This window comes from Anoplopoma fimbria, chromosome 17 (assembly GCF_027596085.1).
Source record: "Anoplopoma fimbria isolate UVic2021 breed Golden Eagle Sablefish chromosome 17, Afim_UVic_2022, whole genome shotgun sequence".
NCBI lineage: Eukaryota > Metazoa > Chordata > Actinopteri > Perciformes > Anoplopomatidae > Anoplopoma > Anoplopoma fimbria.
In genome coordinates, this window is record NC_072465.1 from 8,580,738 (window position 1) to 8,607,801 (window position 27,064).

At 41.8% G+C, this 27,064-nt stretch overlaps 1 protein-coding gene across 1 annotated transcript in view; it reads right to left on the bottom strand.

The window, feature by feature from the left end:
* Nucleotides 1-5,042: 5,042 nt before the first annotated feature.
* LOC129105261 (band 4.1-like protein 1) overlaps nucleotides 5,043-27,064 on the bottom strand; it is a 79,194-nt gene continuing 57,172 nt past the window's right edge. Inside the window, exons 7-19 of the mRNA XM_054616179.1 lie at nucleotides 26,797-27,015; nucleotides 26,306-26,393; nucleotides 26,057-26,209; nucleotides 24,873-24,970; nucleotides 24,560-24,735; nucleotides 23,201-23,427; nucleotides 20,117-20,266; nucleotides 12,051-12,179; nucleotides 8,254-8,313; nucleotides 6,978-7,073; nucleotides 6,463-6,543; nucleotides 6,221-6,340; nucleotides 5,043-5,505 (exon numbers count right to left, since the gene is read on the bottom strand). Of these exons, the coding sequence (XP_054472154.1) occupies nucleotides 5,500-5,505; nucleotides 6,221-6,340; nucleotides 6,463-6,543; nucleotides 6,978-7,073; nucleotides 8,254-8,313; nucleotides 12,051-12,179; nucleotides 20,117-20,266; nucleotides 23,201-23,427; nucleotides 24,560-24,735; nucleotides 24,873-24,970; nucleotides 26,057-26,209; nucleotides 26,306-26,393; nucleotides 26,797-27,015 (1,603 nt within the window). The 3' untranslated portion in view covers nucleotides 5,043-5,499. The remainder of the gene's footprint in view (nucleotides 5,506-6,220; nucleotides 6,341-6,462; nucleotides 6,544-6,977; nucleotides 7,074-8,253; nucleotides 8,314-12,050; nucleotides 12,180-20,116; nucleotides 20,267-23,200; nucleotides 23,428-24,559; nucleotides 24,736-24,872; nucleotides 24,971-26,056; nucleotides 26,210-26,305; nucleotides 26,394-26,796; nucleotides 27,016-27,064) is intronic.

Sequence of the window (27,064 nt, forward strand, 5' to 3'; positions counted from 1 at the left end):
TAGTACTTCAAGGGGCAGACAGATCCAGCAACACTCCACTGATGCCTTTGTGGGCTCCTACTTGAACAAAAATTCACTCTGCCATTGTTCTCAGACATTTTCTCTTCCGTGCCTTGTTTGACACTCTATGACTTTAAGATAGATAGAAGTAATGAGTTGTCGTGTGTAGTGTAGTATTTGAATTAGAATTACATCATTGTAAGACAACAAGGGTCAAGTCATTCAGTTCCATCTGTAACAAAATAGAAGGGGAACATTTTTAAAAAAAATTTAACTTTTTTAATTATAGTAGAGAAATTCTACTTATACTTAGAAAAATATAGGATTCTGTTATACTATATGAATGAAGACCAAAACTCATAAACTACCCAACGGGAACAAAACAAACAAAAGTTAACAGTGTTCAAGCAAACCAAACCAAACTAACCAGCCAGTTTCTGCGAACAACCGTAAATGTTGTGCTATTTCAGTTAAACCCAATGTTGGCTCCCGGGACGTGAAGAAGCTGAACATGTCGCCAGGCGTGAAGTATATCGGGTGTTGTTGTTTCGCAAGAGCGGTTGTTGAGATTTTCAAGGATACAGGTATACCGACAGGGATTCCTTGCTTTTTGTCAAATGATGCTTCTACAGCAACATCTATTGGCCAAATGGCACAAAATTCTACATGGCCACTTAGACATAAACCATCAGAAAATATTACATGTTTTGTTATACAAGCCATCCCCACAGCATTTGAGCAAACTTTGAGGGCCAGCTATAGCAAAAGTGTATGGAATATCCAAAATCCCCAAAAGTCAATTGTTGGGGTCCAGAGATGATCTGTACCAAATCTAGTGACAATTGAGTAGTGAAAAAACAGATTTGGACACAATTCATAATGGTGGAAAAAACGATCTTGAAGCAAATGTTCATTGATTATGTGGACTGATTTGTCAGGACCCACAGAATCCAGGAAAAAAGTTCAAAAGTCACAGACCCAAAACCAACAGTTTGTTTTTACAGCGCCACATTCGACAAAGCAATTCCTTGGGTCTCCAGCAATACACACAAAAGGGGATTGAAAGAATGGTTCTCAAGACTGAACGCACCCAGAAGTATGGTTAACCAAACGGTTAGAAACACAGTAACAATGGTTAAAAAGCTGCTTACGTCCACCTACGCTCAGACTATGGGACTTGTCTGACTTCCTCACAGACCTGCGACGCACCCACACATACCTCACCTGGACACATGAGGAAAAACACAGAGTTGGTTCATTAAAAATGCTCATCCTGTCCGGCCCTCGGCCTTTTGATCGAGCCAAATTCTATGAAGTAAAAAAAAAGTTAATGTTGCAGAAATCAAGTTTGGCTACCAGGCTAGGCTAATATAGAACAAGAAACAGTTTGCTAATTAACAGATAAAAAGTCATGACAGAACCAGTTGGCGTGGTTATCATTGCTGTTAGCCTGGTGACTAACTGCTATGACATATCGACTTTGACTGTTCAAAAGCTGCAAACTGAGCACCTGTAGCTTTTACAACTGCAGTTTCACTGAATGGGTGAATGATGGCATGTAGTGTAAAAGCGCCTTGAGTGGTTGGAAGACTAGAAAAGCGCTATAAAAGTATAGTTGATTTGTGTTTGCTGTTGATGCTTGTGGTTGAAGATTTATTAAAATAAACAACAAGGGGAATCCTAAGATTCCAAATTACAGCAACCACTATTTTTGTCCTGATAATTATAGACGCAACTTGTTGATATGTACTTAAACTTGCGTTTGCTGGTGGGTACAGGTGAAAATAATGTTGACATTTATCTGTGTTTAATTTTGCGGGCATCATGAAAAATTGAGAAATGTGCCAGTGTTGATAGCTGGACTCACAGCACAGAAGGCTCGTCCCCATTGGCTCCATGATTGGGTGGTTGAAATATTGTGATTTGATAGTCAAATGAGATGTTAATGTTTACTTTTGACCCTATTTGATTCCACACAAGACATATTATACAACTGTCAGTGACATCCTCTTTTAAGAAAAGAAAAGTTGACAAAGTGGTAAATGTTCTGTATACTTTGTGTCAGACCATTCATTTAATAATATAGAAATGCTGGTAATCTATATGAGTAAAGCATATTTATATGATAAGTGAAGTGAAGCAGAAAATACACTAGATGGCACTAACAGCACATAAATAACTTCTTCAACTGTGCACCCAACTTTCTATGTGCTGATTTTGGTCACAAGATGGCAGTACAAAACAAGGAAATTGTCCTTGTTTCACTACAACAACACTACCATCCATTCCTCTTACATTACAAAAACAACAATTTATTACATACGATGAATTATTGATGGATGAAAGCCATATAATTGAGCAAACAAAGAAAACATTTTCCCGCGGTCCACAGGTCTAAGTGAAATCCCACCCCCCTTTTTTTCTGGAATCAGAGACAGTGTTTGAATCATACTGAGACATTTATTTATGCATGTATGTTTTCCATTTAGACTGAATGCAAATACAGCAAATACACACCACCAAGCACTAGGGGGAATGTCGAGCAAAAAGGCAGTGGGGAGTTGAAGGTGGAGGCTAAACAGCGGCACAGCTTGATGCTCTTCGCGAAAAAAACCAAAAACCAAATTTCCTAAAATCGGAACTCATCTGGTTTTCCATGTTTATGGGGCCAATAACTGTTGTCGTCTCGCTGAGGACTCAACGGTCCAAAATTCAGAGACTTATTCGGGCCGCTACGCTCAATGTCACATTCTTTACAAGACAATAATTCACTTTTTAAGACCAGCTCCTCTTCACCCTTGGACTGAGAGGAGAGGTCGTTTCCACATCTGCCTCGTGGTGATTAACAGATCTTTTGGTGCAGCTCTGATAACTGTGGCTGCAGCTCCCATAAGCACCACTCCAAACATAAGGCACCCATTCATGAGACAATTCTATTGCACCACTTTTCCTTACGATCACACTTACTGCCTCACCTCTTGAAACTAAGAACACATCCCTGCTCCTGTAAATATCTACATAGCTTACAGGATACTACACAGAAGTTAGGATATTTATATAAATATATATATAAATAAAGGCCCTCCATCCTTCAACGCACCACCTCGCCCACAGTACACAACGTTTCTCCTGATGCCTACAGTCGTCTGTCTTCCATCAGTAGAGATGCAGTACTACAGCACAGGCAGGTCATCCCCCCCCCAACAAGTTTACAGTATACGTTTGGCTGCTTTCATTGTAAGCAAGTGCCTTCACAACAGTCCAGTGTCGTATGACCAGATAAAAAAAAAAAAAAAAAAAAACAGAGCAAAAAATACAAATAATCAGTTTGTGAATCTCATTTTTCTCAGACACATCAACAGCAGGGGTCAACAGTTTCAAGTCAGGGGAGGATTAGACGACGAGGGCGACAAAGCCATGTACACAAAGTGTCGTGGAAAAAAAGAGCTTCCTTTTTGAACACCGCTAACTCTGTGTTATAGGTTTTGGTTACGCTTGGGTACACATGAGAGTTCACAGTTTTCTCCCTTTAGAGGACAGAGGACACGAGCGATGGCTGCTTATTGCAAATATTTTACAAGCAGTGATTGCGCTTCACCGCCTTCTCGGTTAACAGTAGCACAAAGTTAACAATGACGGCGACGCGGCCCCATCAGAGGGGATTCCTGTGGATGATTAGATGATGCATAGTATATTATTAAAGGTCATCCAGGTTATATGCTCTGTGACAGCTGTGGATGGAGGGAGCTTGGTGTATGTCACACAATGAGTCTCGGCTTTGTCTGTCAGGGGAACAGGGGGGGGGAGCACAGGCCTCACATTCACCACTCCTATAAATACAATTAGAAACTCATACACCATAACTTAAAAGAGTTAATCCAACAGAAATTAAAGAAATAAAGTACCCATGTTAGTCTTGTGGTTTGAAACATTTCAGGCGTTTGTGAACATGCACGTACGAACTTTAAAAGCTCTTTTGAAGTTGCCTTTTGGAGCCGCCATCGTCAATTTCTTCATACCACAAAAATATTTTAAATGATGAATGAAAATGATATAACAGGCACAACAAAAAAACAACTAAAAGTTTGTCCCCAAAATCACTGCATTTCTATTCAATGCAGCACAACTTCACAATTTTGGCAATCTTTCTAGTTTTGGGTGAGATCTCTCTGATTAACTTTGTAAGATCTCCCAGCGTCGAGCAATGTGAGGGCTCGACAAAACAAAGAAAAAAAAAAGTTTTCAGCGTGTTCACACATGACGACTGAAACGTCAAAAAGCACAAGAATAACATACAATCTGTTTCATGATGGAAGTCAGTAACATCAAATGAAAACATGTCAGCACATTTCTGAAACATATTAGATAAAACATTATTTATATTAAAATATCTCTAAAAATCCTATGACTGTGCCCCGAAACGTGTGACCAGCATTTCTTAACATGGAAGGCGAGTTGACGTCTAAATAAAATCGGTAAAGGAGAGCAGGACGAGGACAGAGTCCATTGTATGTTGGAGCCTGGTGCCAAAGCAGAGTTCCAGCTGTCCACTGAAGTGTTACACATCTGTCCTTCCTCAGTGGACTCCGTCAACATCACTCACGTGTCACCTTCCCATTGGCCCCAGTCATCTGTACAGTTTCTCTGCAGGTGCTCAGTCCCATCGTCTCAGAGCATTTTATGGATTTCAAATGTGGACATGTTTGTGTATTTATTAATTTTTTTCATTCCCTCTGCTATTTTTTATAATTTTTTTATTGATTCATGCAGATTATCGGATATTATACACGTTTCATAAACAAGCAAACACTGGACATAAATTAGATCCTCTATAGATAAAAATGTAAAAAGCTAATAAGACAGCTGTTGATTATACTGCAGGTGTCGCAGCCAGGAGGTGGCAACATGGAGCAAAAGGCCGCCGCTTGGCACCGACCTTCCTTTTACTCCCCCCCACTCTTTTATCATATTAATTTCATATGGGACAGATGTTTGGGAACCTTACAATTGAAAGTAGTCATTTGTCAGGGGAGGGTGTTGGGGCTGGGGGTTTGGGGTTGAAAACCCATTGATTCGAATGACCCTCAGGGTTCAAAGGAGTCAAAATGTATGAGATCGAATAATATATAAGTAATATGCTATCACGCCTCCACTTCTTTAAGCCAAGCGGTAAATAATCCAGTAGAAGCGGTTCCTGTTCCATAATGAGGTGGAGGGCTGGTGAAGGCTGGGATGGGCCAGGACAGGCAGAGGGGGCCGGTTTGGGACAGAGGCCGCGGTTTTGTCTGGAGGGATGGGAGTGGAGGTCTACTGCTTCATGGAACGCAGTCTGTTCATGTGTCGGTGTTTCTGCAGGCGGGGTAGAGAGTCCTCGTATGTGGGTGGTGGTGTTTTGCGGAGGAGGTGGGAGGGGGGGCGGTGGCGGGCCAGGAGACACTGACAACTGAAGGGTCCATCCCCTGTTCTCTAACCAACTGTCTCAGGAGCCACCATGGCCGATCAGGACTGCAAACGAGACAAACAGCAACACAGAACCGTCATCTCACCGCATGGACATGGACGGAAATTAGTAGATGCCACCACCCCCACCCACCCCAAAATAAATGTGAAAGGGATGCCACTACTCTCAGACACAGTGGTTGTTTTGAGTCTTAGTAGTCATTTTGTATCTTGTTATTGTCACATTGCATCTCTGCTGTTGTTTTGTATATTTTATTAGTCAATTGTTTCACATTGTGCCCTATGACATTGTTATGACTATACTAACTCTTTTTATGTCATACCATACTATTACTTTTTTATGTCATACCATTCTATGACTTTTTTATGTCATACCATTCTATGACTTTTTTATGACATACTATTCTATGACTTTTTTACTATGTTTGTGACATAATATACTATGACCTTTTTATGACAAACTATACTAAGACCTTTTTATATTATACTATACTATGACTTTTTTATGACATACTTTATTATGACTTTTTTTATGACTTTTATTACACACTATACTATGACATTTTTATGAAATACTATACTATGACTTTTTATTATGTTTATGACACACTAAACTATAACATCCTCTGACACATTGGGGCCCCTGGGCCCTTGTCGGTAAACCCGTTCAATAATCGATCCTAGCACACCAAGAGAAGTAATATTGTAACCTGCACTCTGATCACATGACCAGACTGTCAACACCGTAGTACTCACATACCTCTGCCTGCTGTTGCTGCAGCTCCTCAGTGGGAGAATCTGTTTCCCTGATCACCACTGCTTTTGTCACCAGCATGTCGGGGTGCTGCTGCTTGGCCTCTTGGATCGCCATGGCGAGGGCCTGAAGGGACATGAGGCATCAACGCATGGGTCATAACCCTCACATATTAACTCCCTGTGCCTTATGAATTATTGAGCATACAAGTGCGCCTGTTGCAGTATTTCTGTGATACTCCTTCTCACCTGATGTTGGTCCACATCATCGTCTCCTGTGATTATAATCCTTTTCTCGATTCTGGTCTCTGAGTAGCCTCCTTTCACCGTCTGAGGAACACATACAGAAAAAGGAAATAAAATGAATGATTTATAATCTCATTCTCAACAATCAAAAATGTCATTTTATGGAAGACAAAATAAGTAATCCAAGATATTGTTTTTTGTAGTATTCCAGTCAATTTTTTGTGCATCAAATATTTTTTATTCTGTAGATTCACTTATTGTTGTATTAATGTAAAGTATATTACATTATATTGTGTGGCAACTGAAACTTTAAAATAAAATTTTTTCCTAATAATTTATACTCCAGAAATAATACAAAATCAAATGATGTACGTCTATCAGATTCAGGACATCTACTCCAACATGTCGACAGCAAGGGATGAGACATATTTAAGAGTGTACCAAAAGACACAGATGTTGTGGGCTGACTCCGAGCTCCAGTCATTAAACTGTAACCATGGGAACAGATGAGGTGTTACCTTGGTAACTTGAGTTGTGGTTGCTGAGGTGACATTCTCAGCGGTGATGGTCAGCGGGGACACAACAGACTCCCTCCCCTGGGTTCCAGCCTTTACCTACGGCACATCGGTTAAAAGGAGAGTCATACACGCATGGAGGGACACCCACCCACGCACACGCACACACACACACACACACACACACACACACACACACACACACACACACACACACAAGACAACATGATGTGTTGTCTCAGCCACTGGGTCTCAACCTCCTGCGGTGAATATCAAAGATGATGTGTGTAAGTACCATTGACGTGATGTGTATCAGACACTTCCTCACTTCCTGTTCATTAAGAATGGGTCAAACATCAGAGAGATAAAAGCATCCCTCCATTCAAGAGGTATTCCAGCAATTTAGTTGTGCACCTCCATAAAACTGGGACACTCACAAGAAACTTTTTTGAAGCTTCAAAGCCAGAGATATCCAGACTTTTACTCCCCAGCATGGGTCTAATTCCCACTACATTTCCCATAATTAGTTTTTTTGTTACGCTTTTCCTAACTGGTAAATGTCCGTATCATTAAAGGTGCCCTGTGGAGTTGCACCAAAGGGCACTGTGTTTATGCTTGAGCTCTAACAAATGTGGTGAATGCAAATGATGCCTCATAAAACATTTCTAATACCAAGTAATTATATAAATGCAGCATTGTTTACATCCATATTCTCTAGCTTGCACTCTTCCTCAGCCCTTGTCTTTATTGGCACATTACCACCACCTGTAGATCAGTGGAATAGCGTTTAACCGATAGAGTGTCTAACGCGTCACCTGCATACATGCGTGTGCATGTGAAAAAACAAAACGGGGACCCGCGCATAGAACAACTGCTCCATAGCTATTCAAGAGGTCAAAAACTCCACAAGGAAACCTTCAAGACACCACAACGACAGTTTGTAACGCTTTTCTCTTAGGTATCGTGGCAACCAAATCCTGTGAACATTTGGCTCACGCACACACAAATGTTATTTTCTAGAAATGTGTATTTTGACACGTATCCAGAAGATATGAAGTGAAGGTCAAGGTTTCAAAAAGGAGACAGCGAGAATACAATGGCTGATGTTTCTTACTCTGCCGCCACACACACACACACTGCACACACACACACACACACACACACACACACACACACACACACACACACACACACACACACACACACACACACACACACACACACACACATACATACATAGGGTGTGACACTGATGTATTTCCTCTGTAAAGATACTTACAGGGGAGCCATTTTCTTTAAGGACAGCAGGAGCCTCCCGCGGGCTGACGACTGTAAAGTTCTGAAGGAGAGAGAAAAATAATCTTTATTAACTTCAAGTAAGTCCAGCTTCATAAAAAAAAAATGTGACGATGCAAAAAAGCATTGCTTCATCTGCTGCGTTTTAGAAATACACGTTATTACTACTACGTTTTGGACACAGAAAACCTCTGCACAAATAGACATCTACATTATCACCCATAAAGTGGTTTTGGCAAACATGACAACTAACAGATATTTATTCACAGCAATGGGGAGCAACATCAGCATGAATTTAATTTTGAAACATGTTTTCTGGTCACAAGACAAATGTTAGTCCAGTTGTCTCCTTCCTTTTATCGTCTTAGCTGCTTAATGTTCCAACATGTTCACCAGCTGGTTGCTCAGTTTGGAGCACTATAAAAAAAAAAACGCTGACTGCTGCACCCGAATACGAGGCTTTGAGAGCGGTGAGAGTGAACCAAAACGGGTAAGCCATGGAGGGGGCTGCAGATTCAGGTGATAATTCTCTTTAGGTTAAAAACTACGAGCGACCCCTTTTATATTTTCACATTGTTTTCACTTCGTCATTTGATACTTTGTTGTGATAAAATGTATCCATTGGAGGGGTTTGAAGGCCGTAATACCAAACCAATACACCAAAAGATGCTGAGTCGTCCATATAGCTGTGGGGAACCGCACAGTGGGTTTGTCAAGGCAAGAAAACTCTTTCACCATACAAAGTCGTTTGATCCTCTTTTTGAGGGAAATAAAAATATGGATGAGGAAAGACATTACGTCCTAAATACATATTACATACTAATTGTTTAAAAATACTGTTTTAGCAGAAAGTGTGTAGACATATCATAATTTTGTATCATTTTATATTAATGGAAATGATAACACTATGTGTCACATTGATCAATGCCATTCAAACTGCGACCTTGAAAAGGTACTGCCAAATTCAACTTCACAAAGAGACAGTAAGAATTAAATTGTATTGTGGTAGAAAAGCATGTAGCACACTCACAAAATGATCCCATTGAGCATGATACTGTCTGATTTGATTGTACTTTATTTTCTTCTTTTTTTTTTTTTTTTTTTACACTTTTCCACTACATACTCAAAAGCAGTTTAGATCCAGCATGTTGTATAGAATGCTGACCCAGCACAAGTGGTAGCTATAGGCCTTTTTCTCAGCAGACATTGTGACATGTCATTGCAGGGAAAGCACTGGTGTAATTGATTTCATAAATATCCAGCGCATTCCATTTTGATTAACTAGCTCCAGGTCGATGGCATTGTTCATGCCGGCTCACCGCTGTGGCTCACTGAGACACCTGATGGAACTGAGCCATCGTTAATGACATTTGCTACACCTGTGCTTTTCCTGCCGTGACGAGCCAAAATGTCTGCCGTGACAAAGGTGTGCTGTTACAGTAGAGCTGGCTCACTGGAGCCCTCGTTAATGTCATTAGCTAAACCTGTGGTGAAGAGTCACAACGTCTGTCTCTATGGAGGACAAGCAGGAAAAGAAGAAAGTGCATTTGTCTTTCAGGACTTTTGTGATAAAAAAAACACTGAAATAAATATCTGTGAAATACCTATGGAGTCAAAGAGGCAACTTAGATTAATAATCAGTAACACGGCAATGATCAGGAAAAAGTTTGCTTACATATCAGATTCAAAATCAGACTAAGAATACTAAATTGATCTCCGGAGGGAAATCTATATGTTGCTCTTAAAAAGATATATAAAAAAATATATAAATAATGGACTTTGTCTAATAAAATGTGAATTATGAACATAATGCTACAATATATAACACAACACACTATGTCTGGTAAGACCAAGTGGTGCAGCACAGCAATAGCAAAAATCCTGAATTGAATTCAGCAAGATTTAATTTTACTTTTTAAAAAAAAAAGGAGATTATGTTATTTTATCCTTCAAAAGCAACACATTCTCACTTTAAAGCAACTGAATGAAACCATTTATATGCTTCAAATGTATAGTATTTGGCCCATTACATCCACATGTACTACCTCATCTAATTTCATTGTCATTTCATCAAAACAGTCTGATTCAATCTCTTTAGTAAGAGAAGTCTGAGCACATTGTTGCCTTAATGACTTCAGAAAGATTTAGTAATAACAACATGTTTCACAGCCATGACTGACAATCAAAAGCAATGATAGCATCTGTATACTTGATACATTTTATTATGAATGCAATCCTCAAGATGAACAAATTATTGTTTACTACAGTCTGGTGGGGATGCCTCCTAAGCTCAAAGACAGTCCCTCACATCAGAGCCCAGCCTTTGTGCTGCTGTGTAGAGTCTCTATAGATATGACATGGCTCCCTCTTCTGGCTGAACAATGTTGTTGCTGGAGATCTTTGTCTAACCAATGACGTCTTCCTCCATTTGCTGCAGATGCACACACACACACACACACACTTTTTTTTTCTCCCAAAGATATCTTACTCTGTAGTTTAAAAAAAATAAAAAAATGCACATAACAATGATCTGGCACTTCAAAGGTACTCACTCGACATCATCGCCCGAGTTCATTCTCAACACAAGCTGAATGGGTGAAAAGCACTGCATATTAGCTACATTTTAATAAGGCACCTGTGGGACTGCCATAAAGCAATCCAATCTTTGCTTCCGGAGATGAATGGTATTCACATCTGCTTTCATCATCCACATTAATACACCGACTGTCAATACTTTAATCACTCCATAATGATGATACTTTGTCTTCCCTGCCTGGGGAATATGGGCTTATTGGCACTGCGACCCAAAGAAAAGGCTTCCTACTCTAATCAAGACCAACTCCAGAGCTCTGGAAAAACCTTACTGATCCTAGGAAGAGTATTGTCTTCACTTTATACCAATGCTTTAGGCCTCAGCAATTAATATCTAAAATATGACATAGAGAAAAGAAACAAGAGCACAAGAATATATAAACACACACAGGACATTTATGGGATATATCCTTATTCTTACCAAGTGTTAACCTTTACCAGTGTTGTGCCTGTTGGATGAATTAGAAGCTAAAGTCAGCAGTCAGTTAGCTTAGCTTAGCATTAAGACTGGAAACAGGGGGAAACATCCAGCCTGGCTCCGTCAAATGCCAACATAATCTGCCTACCAGCACCTCAGAAACTCACTAATTAATTGTTATATCTTGTTTGCAAAATCCGTACAAAAAACTGTAAAAAAAAAGTGTAAGTGTAAGTGTTGCCAGGCAACCAATGTAGTAGACTCACTGCACTCAGTCAAAATAATTTGGCCAGCACATGACTTCTTCTAAATCCATAAAGTGTTGTTTTTACGCTTTGGTTCCTGTACAGGTAAAAAACAAAACAAGATATAACTTAATTAGAGAGTTTCTGAGGTTGCAAACGGGGGATTTTGTGACTTTCAGACAGCTAAGCTAATGCGCTGCTAGGTGTAGTTTTGTCTTGAACAGACAGATATGACTCTCAGGAAGAAAGCAAGAATGTGTACTTCCCCAAAAAGCCAAACTACTCTTTTAACAGATGTTGGGTCTGAATAAAAATATGTAGTTGACTTTAAATACACTAAAACTGGTAAAGATTGTAAATTAACTAAATAATGTTTGGAAAAGAGTTACCTGTAGGCTACAATGCTACAATAATAAATATAATGCAGCAAATGACCTAACAGGGACACAAATCAAGGCAGCAGATGTGTGAATGTTTAGCAACACACTGAACTGTAGGATTGCTTATATTCCTATTGTGCTTTACCTGCGGTGAGACATTCATAATGCCGGGGTGGAGCTCCGATCCATTCGTATGCGTCTCCGTCTTGCTGTCGGCCCTCTTCAGCATGTGGGCCATGCTCACAGCACTGGCTTCCTTCTTTGCGACGGGAGGCTGTGTGAGATATAAACAGCAGAGTTAAAGCCAAACAACATCAGCATTTCATCACGGGAAAAAAACTGCAAACTGCTTCGGAGCAGCACACAACTTTTCTTTATTGGATTGTTCAGCTTGATGAAAGCATGCAAATGATGATGCAGTGGCGGGGGAATTCAAAGAAACGCTGATAAAAATAAAATGGGTGAGAAATCCATAAATTAATACAACGGCAAAGAGAATAAAACATGTCAAGTGTGGAATCAAATTTAACATGAACAAAATTCAACAAAATTCAAACAATGGGAAATGATCCAACAACAACAAAAAATAGCTTCAAAAAAAAAGCTGCAGGTAGTTATGGCACCAAGTCCAGCCAGGCAGGGTGAATCCAGTGGGTGATGATGACGAAGGATGAATACTTTCATCTGTCTACCTCGTGATGTGCTCCCTCCTCAGGAAGCCTCTCCTCCATGGGAGACTTGTCCCGGGAGCCCATTAGACGGGCAGAGTAGAACCTGGAGGTCTCCTCGAAGTCCTCCCGGCCCACCTCGGGCTGTCGCTCCCTCTCTCCCATCTCCGACATGCACTTAGAGAAGTCCTCGCTGCCGGAGTGGAGGTCCATGAGGACGGTGAAGTCCACCTCGGCCTCCAGGCTGGACGTGGAGCTGACCGTCATGCTTGAGCACTTGCGCTCAATGCCCAGGTGGGTTTCCCTCATGCAGGCCACCGTGTCCCGATCCTGCTCCTCCTCCTCCGAGGCCAGGCTCGGCTGAGGCCTCCTGTCCACAAGCTCCTTCTGGGGGGCGGGGTACAGAAGGTAAAGGACCACCACTCTAAGGTTACAAAACTGCAGACGGAGGGATGACGAGGATGACATGGAATGGGATGGGGGTATCACCCTTGTGTTTGAGGGTTTCGTGTTTGCTGGGATTCAGGGAGGAATAAAAATCAGAGCCATTGTTCATGCAATGTATCTTGAATTTAGAGCAAAACAAATCATAGGGCATGCAGTCATATCAGAAATGAAAAGTTCCTTAACAAATAGGGTTTTAATTACAACGTGTGAATAAGTAAATATATTAATTAGAAAAAGTAAAGGAAAACATTTCTAGATATTAGGACTTTTTCTAGTCTTTGCTTCTTCTTCTGTGATCTCTGATCTTTTTTTTGCATAGCTAATAAAGTATACATCTTAATGAACAAATATATTTGTAATTCAGTTGCTTTACAGACAGAGGGTGAATACAGGGATATTCAGACAGACAGTCTAAGAAAAGAAATACAGTTTTTTGAACATTAAAGGATGTAAACATGTTCTTGCAGGAAAAATATACCAAATACAAGTATGAACCCTGAAAATTAGCCTGATTAGTCGCCTTTCAAAAAACAAGATAAACTGAACACATGTTGTTTTCAGATACTCAGAGAATTGCAGATAATCAAAGAGGGCAGTATTACAGTTTTCTAGATATTATGTGTAGTTCTATGAAAAGGGCATGAAATGAAATCCGAAATGAAATGTTATGCAGTTTCCGAGTCGGCCTGAAAACTTTAACTGTATTCTCAATTTCAAAGCTTCCGCAGTCACGACTCTCGGCCTTTGTAGGCAACAGGTTACTAAAAGCATAGAAAAAAACTACCGACATGCAACCTTTGAGGAGGGGTCAGAAATGAAATAGCTGTTTATAAAGGGATATTTCAGGTGTTTAGAACTTAGTATGTATGAGGTACTTCCAAAGTCATTGTATTTCCTATAAATAGATGGCGGTTGGCACGCCCCCAGTTTGCAGAAACAGACAAGAGTACTGAAACAAAAGCAAAGCATGTACTGTTTTGGACTGGGGCAGCAGCAAAACATATTTTAGACAAAAAAAGAAAAAACATCCATATCAGTTTCATGGTATGCTATATGTATTTGGTTTCACTGCCTTATCTTGCCGTCAGAGAGCCCTTTTGACAGGGTACTGAAATGAAAGTAAAACTTATCTATGCTCTCTTCAAAGCCAGCCGTCTCCGTTGACAAACACATTAGTGTAAGTTTGATTTCAGTTCAGTTCCATGTTGGAAAATATTCTAAAAATAGCGTACACTTAAAGTGATTTTTTAAGTGAACCTTTTTTTTTTGTTTTCTAAAATACTTTTTGCTGCTTCCCCCGTCCACAGCAGTACATTGCTTCGCTCCAGTGTTGGTACTCCTGTCTGTTTCTCCAAACTTGGGGCATGTTGAGCTTCATCTACTGTAGGTAATACCATAACTATGGATAAAGACCTCACATATCCCCACCGCAAAAAAAACTGAACTATCCCTTTAATGGGGCACTAGCGAAAAAGGTTGGGGACCATTGAATTACAATGACACTCTTGCGGCAGCTAATTTATAGTACTGCCACTCATATTAATTACACCAACACTTGCTAATTAGATCACAGTAAAAAAGCAGATCATGCCAGCAATAGCCAAGAGTAAGGGGTTTGGTTTTCTACCCACACATTCTATTCAAACCCACGATGATGGATGATTGCAGCAGAGTAGCCAGTGAAAAGTAACACACTTCATCCTTTATAGCTTTTGGCCATTTTCTTTTCTTTTTTTTTTAATACACAAACTGGTGCAGTCGGGTGGGAGGCGTGCAGTTTACCCATAAGGGGCACGGAGAGGAATGAGAGATGATGGGTGGTGCATGTGAAGGTGGGTTTAAATGGGAAAGAATAACCTTGAAATCAGCAAACGGCTCTTCATAAATGGCGGGAGTAGAGACGGGCTCCTGCAGAGGGGGAAAGCAGAGGAAAGAGCAGAGAGAGCATCTGGAGGTTAGCACAAGCTGAAGTGTCCAGTGGACGGACAGAACACCACACAAACAGAGATCTTAACAGCAGAGCTTGACTGGAGCCTGAACAATATGAGCTCAGTGTGTTCTGAGCACAAGATATTTCAGTCCCAACCTAAACTGGGATCGCGGCTTACTGCTCGGTTAGACTCCAAATCTTTCTATTAGCCATTCATTTCAACGTAGCTAATAGTTCAGTGTTTTTTTCTAATTTCTTAAAAATGACTATAAACCCAAGTTTAGGTGAGAAATTCAGCCAGACCCAATCAAAGCCAACCTGGTCTGTTCAGATCCAGTCAGGTCCAAATGGATTCAGGCAGGAATTTCAAGCACTACTTACTATACAGTTTCAAGGACAGAAAAGCGGTGAGCATACTGCTACAGAAACAACATCCACAGCCAGGTTTATTTGTTAGAATTAGCAGAGGGCAGGACGAGAGAGACTCATGCATTGTATAATGAGCAGGTTTATTTCAGCAGAGCAGCATTGACCAACTGAGAAAGTGTTGCAACACTACGCACCTAGAATTTTAATCGTGGGGGTGTTCAAATCATATCGTCAAATAATAGTGTTAAATGACCAATGGAAGGTGCCGTGATGCATTTCAAAAGCCTGTCAAATTGACTGCGCCAATGGGATCCACGTGTTTGAGGGCGCACTATTTTCCCACACTACCCAAGTCCAATCTGATTCTTGGTATGATTGTCACTCGCCAGCGAGTTCGTTCGCACGCTGGGAGATACGCAACACCTCCTCCCGTGCCCGTTTAATCCAATACATTGCAAGAGCTTGACTCAGATGAAAAGGTGGGAAATGATGGAAGCTGTCATGTCTACTCACGTCAAACTCCCTTTCATTCCCGCCGGGCCAAAACGCGTGCAAGCTCCTAATGATACCAACAGTGAAAATGAAAGTAGCAAATCTGACTGTGTCAGGCACTGAGTTGTGGCGTCTGGCTGCTCACTGCCTGATGTGGTTTCACAGTTGGGGGAACCAATGTGTTTACATCACCGCTTAGTTTTCTACCAGGAGGAGAGTAGTGCGTCTGATGTATTATAAACCATTTGGAAGGATTAGGGGATATTTAGCTAATTCTGTTGATGCAAGTTCGTCAGGTTGATGTCATTTCTCAATCATTTGTGCGCCAACCAATCCTATACTCCATTTATCTCTAATTTGGGGAAATAATAGATGTGTGTCGCAAAGTAATGGATGGCAGTACCTTTCACTCTCTCTTTCTCAAATTTGCATGCAACAAATAGTTTGTTTTGTATTTCCAGTTTGAAAATGCAAGAAAAAAGTCATTGGAGCAATGATAATATGTGAGCCTTTCTTTCCGTGCCACCCTCTTGACTGAGGACGACGTGAGCTGGAAAGAAATCTGCTCACAAGTAAGAGAAGGGGAAGACAAACCAACAACCAAAACATGAAATATTGATTTTGTCTCCTTTTTTTGTTTGTTTTTTCAAAATTTCACAGCCAGTGCAGAGCTGTACAGATTTGCCAGACAGTGTGGTGCATGTTTGTGGGGGCAATGATAGGGGAGGAATCGGGTTGCCGTATGGGAAAATGCCCAAACTTTTTTGACAGACTTGACGGAGCAAATGTACCGCTCCGCCTGTTCTTCAAACAGGCACGAACAGGTAGGATGGATGAGTGTTTCAAGTCACTGAAAACGTAGGGGAGGAAAAAAAGGAAAAAAATGGCGTGCGAGTCTGTCTGAAGCTCATGCGATGCTTTGATTCCAATGACTGAATAGCGGATGCCAAGCAGAGTTACCGAGTGTCTCTTCTTGACTGCGTCCAGGCCCGGCTCCCTGCCGGCGTTTCGGCTGTTCCGCAGTATAAGCCCAGACTCCCGGGCCTTCTGTGTTTTCACCGGCGGTGCTGGGGGAGCCGTTTTGGGAAGAGCCGAAATCTTTGAGCCGAACGACTGACTCTCTGAGGGTCCTCTGGCAGACTGGTGGCTATAATCAGGATGATCTGTTTTAGCGATACCCTCCAGATCTGAAGCGAATGACGGATGGAAGGCGGCGGCTGCGGCGGAGTCAGACCAGGCAAGGTCTGAGGATCCCTCTGGAGAGCCCACCGACCAGCGGTATTCTCTCCTGAGGGCCCGCGTGAGCTCGTCCTGTCCCGTCCTGTCCCTTTCGTCCTTGCACGCCACGCTCTTGGACCGCTCTGGCTTAAGAGGGACAATCCTGGAGATCTCCGACTGACAGCTGCTGCCGGACAGCCGGTGGAGGGACGACCTCTGAGCTCCAGTCAAACCCTCCAGGTCCTCTCCTCCGGAACTACTGACCTTCCTCTCGTGCGTCCTCACCTGTCGAAGCTTTACTTCGGCTAGCTCTTTGTTGTCGATAAGGCCCCGCCCTCGCACCTTCATCGCACACTCCCCTTTAACGGCCGCCAAGGAACTATCTTGTTCTATCTTTCCGAGTCCGTTCACTGAGTCTGAATCGACATCAGCTGGCCCAACCTGACTCACTTTTCTCTTTACCTGCTCTGTTGACTGAGTGGAGACCACCCTACTTTCTTCTATCAACATATCCTCTTGTTGGCTGTCTTTAAAGACCCTGACAGACTGATCCTTTCCTGATCCCTCATCATCTTTCATCATCTCCAAGGGCGATGATTCACAATGATTTCCTGTTTTGGAGATTTCTTCTGGACTGGTGTCCGACTCCGAGCCCTCATTCTCTTCTTCAGTGGAATCACCGCTTCCTTTCTTGTAGATGAGCTCTACGGGCATCCCCAGGTTTAAGCTCTGGGGTCTTCTCTTTTTCCGTGGTTTTGAAGCAGTGCGTTCCTTTATCTGCTGCGAGCCCGGGGCCACATCATTGTTTGCCTCGGGGTCTGAGGCTTGAGATGGTTTGCTTTGAGATTTGTCTTGAAAGGAGTCGGCGTTCTCGGTTAATTGAATCACGAAACGGCTTTTGTTAGCCGGCCGTGGCTCAGAGCACTCATCTGCCTCTCTGGGCGATTTTGTTGATGGAAAATCATCAATATGGCTTTTCGTTTCTTTTCTGTCACACCCTGTTGCCTCTTTATGTATCATCTTGGCAACGTCTATCTCTCTTTCCAGCTCCGTTTTCTCCCATGAGGAATCAGATGCGAAAGATCTGTTCTTTTCTTCTGCCTTCCAGTCGTCATGGTCCTCTTGATAAGTTTCTTGTTTTTCAATCAATACCCACTCCTCAGAGCCCTACATGTCGGTAGATTAAACACAGTTAGACATACCAAGCACAGCTTCTGCTGCAAAAAATTAAATCTATACAATCATTTGAATCACAGTAAAGAGAACAAAATGTACAACTGGTACATGTTGAGGTGAATAGGGCTGCAACTAACGACTCTTTTTCATTTTTGATTAATCTGCAGATTGTATTGCAGTATTGTATTGTTTGATATGAAATGTAAGAAAATAGCAAAAAACATCCATCCCTGGATTTCAAAGTGATGTCTTTAAATTGTCTTGTTTTGTCAGTCCAAAACTCAAAGATATTCAGTTTAATATGATATAAAAACCATATTTGAGAGGCGGAAAAAAAATAGTTGCCATTTTTTGCAGGAAATATCAACGATCAATCGATTTTTAAAATGCTTGGAGATTATTTTCTGTCGACTTATCGTTGCAGCTCTAGAAGTGAAAATGAATTCGCATTTGGGGATTCATCGTAAAAATGTGATGGTATATTCTTAAATAGATATAGACATGTAAGTGATAATGATGCTCTGTAGGCAGTGCATTTGACCAAAACACAGATGCTATGAGCTATAAGTATCATGGAAGAGGAAGAGTGAGAGATGTGCAACCTCAGGTGAAGTCACCACAGTCTTCTGGACGAAACCCTCAACAGACAGGCTGTTAACAGGGTCCTTGCCCGCTGCTCGGCCCGCCAACTGGCCGACATGAGGCAGAGGAAAGAGTTTGAAAGAAGAGGAAAGAACAGCGGTTAGAGCTCGGACTCGGGGGGGGGAAACAGGGAGTGAATTAGTGAGACGCACAATAAAACCATTTCATGCAAAAGCGAGAAAAAGGGGGAAAGGCAGAAAGAATCAGTGCTAACAGGATTTAACTGAGTTATTTTATTCTGTAGAAACTTTTTGAGGAGCGTCAAGCTAAAAACATGCAGTCACGTGGAACCTGACAGCCACCAAATCCACATAACCAAATCAGCAGACATTTGCAATGCAAATTTTTCTGTAACTACATCAAAGAGCTGAGTTCAACTGAATCTTGGAGCACAGAGACTTTCCCAGCATTCCACTGTCACTCAAACATAACCCCCCCCCACTCCCTTTCTACCTGGAACACAGCAGATTACATTTTTTCTGCCGCACACAACACTTGACATTCTTTGTGCATAATCTGATTGTCCCCGACAGCAGAGGAGAGATTGTCTGAAGGCAACTTGGGCACCCGGCAAAAACAGAACCATCCTATCAGGAGACTACAATCTCCAAAAGCCTCATTACCAAAATGTGATCAAAGCTTGGGAGCTTTTCTCGATCCGGCATAAAGAAAACGGTGTCACTGTTAGGAAATCAAGGAAAGTCCTTTTAAAAAAAAAAAAAAAAAAAAAAAGAGTTAACTGATAATTATTTCTCAAGTGCCTCACATTAAGTTCTAAAACATCACATTACTAAACTCATCAAGACGCTTTCCCTCAGCGCTGCATGTCAGTCATCCTCAAGCACCTCTGAGATATTGTCATTCCGGCACACCGGAGAGAGGCAGAATGAACGTCATTATACGCATTTCTGAAGAAAAAAATCCTGCAGATTTGTGTGTTTGTTCCCATGGGCAGTAGTGTCTTTGCACAGAAGACACATGTTTGAACTGTCTGTAGGGAAAACACAGTAAATAGCCATAACTATTCTCACTAATCCTATCTTCAGGCTTGAATAATTCAAATGAAAAGAGCACACAAAACAAGTGTCTCTGCGTGACAAAAATATGGCCTGTTTGGCCTCGAGTCTAGCAGCAATAAGAGCAATTGGACATGACAGCGGGCCAGACGGGAATATCAATGACCTTTAATGGAATGTCAAGCATCAGAGTTAGCTGGATTCGAGATATTGACCACGGTGGACCCCCCCACTGCCCTGAGCCCCTACTCACAGCCTTCTTCTCCGGTGTGCCAGTCAGGGAGGTGGCTGACAGAGTTTTCTCACGGTAGGGCAGCTTGCTGTTGGGCTCCCTCAGGGTTCTCTTCAGCTCGTTGATGCTGGCCTGGTGCTTCAGCAAGACGTCCTTGGACTTATCCAGGAACTAGGGGAGAAGGAAAAAAACAAGAAGCAGCCACACGTTAGAGACAACCTTTTGAAATCAGCAGCACTGACAATATGCATGACTGAACAGGATGTGAGATTCTGCTGGTGTTTTACTTCTCTGTGCTGTGGCCCGTGGAGAACAATGGCATTTAAAACTTAAGATCAAGGCACAGATCAAGGTACTCCGTGTAAAGTAGATGAATGATGAAATGGATATGCAACACAGTGATACTCAACTTAAGGCTGGATGCCGTGTGGCCAGCTGACCATTTTTTAAATTCACAGTGAAAATAAATATTTGAATGTAAATAAGGTGCCAGAGTGCATAAAAACATCGAAATAGACTGCAAAATATATAAAGTGGGCCACGCAAAGCAAGTTTATTATCCCTGATGTAACATTCATTAAAGTTGGATAATTAATATTCTGCAATATTTACTTTGTTTGGAGTGAAGACAGATGGTGAAGGAAAATAAATTTGTACATTTTACTTTTTCACCATTTTTTGGAGACATTTAACCTCTAAACTTAACCTCTAAAACCTAAGAGGTCAGAATATCCAATATTTAAGTAGAACCCAATGAATAACAAATGTGTTTACGAACCCTTCAGGGCTGAACGATTTTGAAAAAAAATTAAATTGCGATTCAATTTACAAATTAGAAATAAATTTCCATTGATAAATCATAATAAAATAATTATGGTGTGATATTTTGAATTGTAGAATAGGATGTGTAGGTCAAGACATCTCTGCAGCACAACAATATATATTCAATATGGTATTTTGATAGACATTTTGCCATTTACTTAAAACTTTCGATAACATTTGGATTAATTGTGCATCCTAATTGGCTACCTAAATGTGAACAAAGTGATTTAAACTAAATCCAACTTTACAAGATACAGTAACAGTTAAATGTGTCTTAATCATGGATGCATCAGTAACTAACAATATAACAATGTGATGTAAAGTGTCTTAAAATATGGTTATATAAGTATATATATATATAAGTTCAATGCACTTGCAGTCTAATTTACAGTATGAGACTTCTTATTTAATTTTAGGTTTAAAAAACGATCTTGATTTTTATGGTAGTTTCTCTATTAAATATTTTTATCTCGATCAATCTTGTTTTATGGGCAGATCCTTATTCACTGAAAGTAAAGAGAGGATGAAATAAAAATGTCTGGGTAGAATGTCCACATTAAAATGAAGTACAAATGTCTGACTCACATTCTCCATGACCTTGGTTGGCCACAAACTGTAGCAAATGTGGTGAATACCTGATTTTACAACTTCAAGTGGTTCTAACACTCCCTGAATCCTAAATAAGTAAATGGAAAGATTCCACAGATCCACACTGAACAGCATCTTTCAGTCACAGGGGGTACTTTTCTGCCAAACAAGTACTTTTCATTTTGGTATTTCAAGTACACGTTGCTGATAATTCTTCTCTACTTTTACTTAAGTAGGATTTTGAATGTCAGACTTTCTCTCCTTTGTTATAACCTTTGTTGAGAGGTATTTCACTGGAGACTTTCAAAAGCTTCAACTTGAAAGTACTCTTAGCCTTCAGCGGCCAGACGTGTCAAATTCCTATGACATTCTAAAATATATATGAAAAAAGGTATCCTTTGATCCTAGGAGCAGGCAAATCTCAATCTGTCGAAAAAAATTCCAAAGACTAGAGGTATGGAAGAACAGCGGCACACAGGACAAAAAAAAAAGCACAAGTGGCCCGAAGACAGGAACCTGTACCTCCTGTTTGTGCCGAGGGGTGGCCGCCTGGTCCAACTGAGAGAGATGAGTTTGGGCGGGAGGAAGGGGCGAACACGAGAGGTGAAGAGTGCAGGGTCAGAGAGTGCAGGACCGAGGTCAGATGCAGAGACAGGATGGTAGGAGGTAAGTCAGTCAGGGCACAAGCAGGCAGGCAGACAGACAGACAGACAGACAGACAGACAGACAGACAGACAGACAGACAGACAGACAGACAGAAGGGCTAGATTTGGACACTTGTTATCATGCCAAGACCAATTTGGATACATCCCAAGAGACATTTTGGAAGCAAATATACCAATAATAATATACCAAATAATAAATAAAGTGGACGTCTGTAAAAGAAACATCTTTCTTGTATCAGTTCAAACTGTTTTCTAAAGCTTTTTTTGAATGTCATATTGTGAAAATAGTTTTTATAATTTTTGCAAACCGTACCAATCAAAATCATTCCAATATTTGCTGGGATGCTTCACTATTACAAATAAGTCCAGACACAACTTCTGCAGAATCACTTGCTCATATGGTGCAAAAATATATATATTTTTTATATGTTTGACAGTGTTCACCGCCACAGTTGGACAGCGGGAGACAGGCAGAGAGAATGAGATACGACTACGACAGATATACTTAGTGATGGATGAACACAGACAGAGACCAAATCTCCAGACACCAAATACCTCCTGTTTACTGTCGACTGGTGAACCAGCCTCCTCCTGGTCGCAAGCAAGAGTTAAAGAAAGAAACAGCATGTTAGCAAGAGAGAGGCTAGGCTTGAGTTTGTCAGCATTATTAGAAAGGGTGAAAAAAAAGAAAAAAAACTTTAAAGCGGGATTCATGAGCAGTGCAGTGTCAGCATATTAGCCTGAAGTGAACTGGAGTGAAAGGAGAAAAGTTAGTAAATGCTAAATCCACCAAAGTCACCACAGCGCCTTGCCCCTGCTGGATAAGCCTAAATTGGCCTGAGAAGCTTCTACTGCACATATTTACACCGGCCCCCCTGTAGTCCATGTTATCCCCCTGCACCAAGGCTCCAGTTGTTCTCAAGGTGACAAAATCTCTATACATTTGGACCATATTTAATGTAAACATCTACTTAGGCAGGATGGAAATTCCTAAAAAGAAAGTTACAGTTTGTCAAGAAATCTTTACTACCATGATCTCTTTCTTTCTGCTTGGAGTGACATCGCCGTTGTCCTCTTGCCCTGTGTCCTCGCCCCGCTCTTGGTCCCTGTCCTCCTCGTCCTGCTCCAAACTGGGCTCCAGCTCGGTTTCCTGCTCGTCCACCGAGGGGCTGCGGAGGCGACGCTGTTCACCGACGCTGCGGTGGGAAAGGCCGTCGTGGTTCTCGCACATGGCTGAAACCGGCCGCGAGAACTCTGCTGGAAGCAAAGAGTTAAATTATTTAAAAGACATAAGTCCGATTTCGACTGAAGTCTTAAAGCGTAAAGTTTGAAAAAAAAAGTCTTATGTGACTACTTCTTGAGCAGTTACTTATTTTTTTTACACTTTATTTTTCACTTACACCTTTTGTATGGATTAAACAATTGACATATAACCTGTACATTCCTGGTCTTTACAGGTGCAGGTAGGTTAATGTTTCCCTTTGGACAGAGCCAGGCTAATAGTTTTCTCCTGCTTCTAGGTTTTATGCAAAGCTAAGATAGTGATCTCCTGGCTGTATGTAAGGCTATGTTCACCCCGGTCATTAACATGCTTCCTGGGTGACCCGATCCAGGTGAACAGCTCTAAGTTCAGGTGGGAAAGTGCACAAGACGCATTGAGGACATATTGAGATCCGATCACTCGTACCACATTTGGAGGTGGTCTTTATCAAACCCATAGGTAAAAAGAGTAAGAGTAGAACGGACTTCCCTATTAAAATCTCCGTTGTAGAATGGTCAGAGCGGCGGCCATTTTTTGTGTATGATTGCTGTTGTTATAGCTGGCTAACTTCTGTCTTAACAAAACCAATTTATGAAAAGTTGCTGACTCACTGAGGTGAGACAACTAAAACGTGGAGTGGTAACATCAGGAAGCATAGAAAGCCAGAAATGATTAGTCAAATGTACCAATTATAATATTGCTAATTCCACCATGCTTTAATGCTACACTGCTTACAGAAAATGAGCTGAACAGTGATCTGGTGGCCTCTGGGTCTTACGGTCCCTCCGCCCCACTGAGACAACATTTTATGGCACCACTGACATGTATTGCCGCCCTAACACAACTAAACCAATGACCATTTTTATTTTGTACCGTTCAATGTTCATTCTACTTCTCTTGTATGGTGGAGACGCATTGTAATGCCAGGTGCAAACTGACGTATTTAGAGCTACTTGGGTTCGAACACCAAAGACGCATGTCAACCCCTGGTGTAAACAGGGCACATTTCCAGATATGTTTTGACTGTTCCTTTAAAAGGTTACTACTTTGAAACTGAACACAAGATTAAAAATACACTAATTAGACCCTCTATAACCAGATATATTGGGGAGCTACTGTGGCTCTTACCTCCGTCCAAGCTCCTGGACAGCAGGTACCGCTTGCTGGTGGAACGCTCGAAGTGCGGAGCGGGCCGGTCTATAAGAGCACTAGCCTGTCTGGTTTGAGCCTGTGTCCTCCCACTGTATCGAAACTTTGAACCCATCACCAAGAAGCCCTTCGGAGGAGGCTCTGGAGACACCAGCCTGTAGAAATAAAAAACAACATAAAAAAATGGTAATACTGCAGCAAAGCAGCATCTGGTTGGCTGGCAATGTTATGTTTGCCGTTGATAGGCTTGGAATTGGAACCTTTCCAACCATGACGCCAGATTAATTCTTACCTGAAGAAGGTGTGATGCTCGATGCAGACCTTCCACAGCCTCTTGGCAGCTCTGTGGTTCGGAAGCTTAAAACCAATTGTGCTTTCAAACTGCTCATACTGAAGGGGAGAGAGGAAAGGGAGACAGGGAGACGTGAAGAAATGTGTTGGATTTAGCACCAGGTGTGTTTACTCTGTTTTGCTAAGGGGCCATCTTGGTACTTCTACACTGACTTAAGTTAATGGCAACCTACATACATTAAAAAAATATTCAATAAGTATACTACATCTCATTCTTGCGTGAACACTGAACCCAAACGATAAAGCAGCCTTTACTCTGTGCCGGCATGGATACCACTACATAAGCAAACACATTCAGAACATGAATTTTGCCGACTAGACAGAAAGCAGCGTATCAGGGCAGAAGAAGGATAACATCCAATGTTCAGTCACTGGGAGCAGAACTTGTTCATGGCGCTATATTTACACTCTTTATCCTTCTATTCTGGCTGTGTCTGCAGCTGCGGCCGCTCTGGTAAAGGGACTCTTTATTTGGCTCCATCACAGGCTCACTGTGCGGCCTCGTCACTTGACTGGGTCTGGCCCAGACAGCCTGTCACACCGAGGCTCAGCATGGAGGATAAGCTGCAGCGCTGCACAGCACAATGAGGAGGGTCGGAACATAAAACCCTGACTGTGCAGGGGAGCAGAACTTAGAGGTATAGAGCAGAGGATTTTACGGCCCTCTGCTCAGCCCCACAGACCACACATTCATTTCTGCAGTGACTTTCAACAGCTGTGACATGACATCAACTACTACTATACTCAAAATTAGAGGTGGTGGCTTAAAGGAATAGTTCCACATTTTGGGGAAAAAGCCTACTTCGCCTTACTGCAGAGAATGAGATCAGAAGATCAAAACCATTCTCGTGTCTGTATGCTAAATATGTAGCTTAGCATAGTTTAGCTTTACTTAGCATGAAGATTGGAAGCAGGGGAATCTAGAGAAAAATTTAATGCTTGCCCCCCAGGTGTAACGCAGGCTTTTTGTTAAAAAAATTAGCCCAGATAACTCAGATGAAATCACTGTGACGTCATCAGGGTTAATGTGTCTGACTTGACAAGGCTCCTTTTTGTTGAGTAGCATTACCGATTACAAGTAAACTTGTGCAAAATTCCTTAATTATCCTTAACCGTACTGCATACCTCTCCGGGTCGGATCTTGATGTAGAAGTTGCTCCTCTTATAGGAGATTTTCAGGATCTTTGGCCAGGCGAATCGGTTGATCCTCAGCCTGTCGCGGTAGATCAGCAGGCCGTTGGCACAGACACCCAACATTATGTCGATCCCTTCAGAATCCTACAGCGAACAAGGCACAGCAAAGACGCAGATAGGATTTACCAGTGTGCATACTTGAAACCTACTTTAATGCATATTAAAAAAACATCTGGGAACCTTAGCGTGATGGAGGTCCACCCCGTACATGGACAGTTTCTTTGCATTCTCCAGGAAGTTAATTTCAGCCTCTGCTGGAGTCATCCCCCTGTGGGCAGAACAACGATAATATGTGTAACCAACATCAACAGGCCTCAAATAATAAACCCATACTCTTGTACAGTGGGAGCAGAATTATCTTGGTAATATGCTTGATAACTTAAATTATCTCTATCCACCCTCCCCCCAGGCATTATACTTGGGCATACACCCAGAAAAGCAGTGCCAAATCAGAGTGGCGGAAGAAGACCCTGTAACTGAGGAAGTGTTCTCGCGCTGGCAAGACATCGCACCGTGTACATCTCAGCGACAGATGGTGCGGCAATGTGACGGCATCTATCAGCTGTATGCATGACATGAGGGGTGTTTCGACAGAACAGAAAACTCATCTGCCGTTCATGCCCAGAGGTTTGAGCATGGATTAAATAAGTCTGATTCAAACAGTCCAGTACTTGTAATTTCGATGGAGCTCCATCACCCGCTCCTCCAGCTCACGAGTCTGATTGGGAGCGAAGCGGAAGTCGCTGACGTAGTCGGAGCCGTGGTCTTCCTGGTCGTAGTCCCCCAGCTCGGCCTGAACGCTGTAGGAGCCCAGGAGGGCGTGAGTGACGAACGAGCACGGCAGCCGACCTGACAGCATGTCATCCCTCAGCTGCAGACACAGGTAGTATCTGTCAGATGAAACAAAAGGGGGAGGAGAGGAGGGTGTTGGCAGTCAAA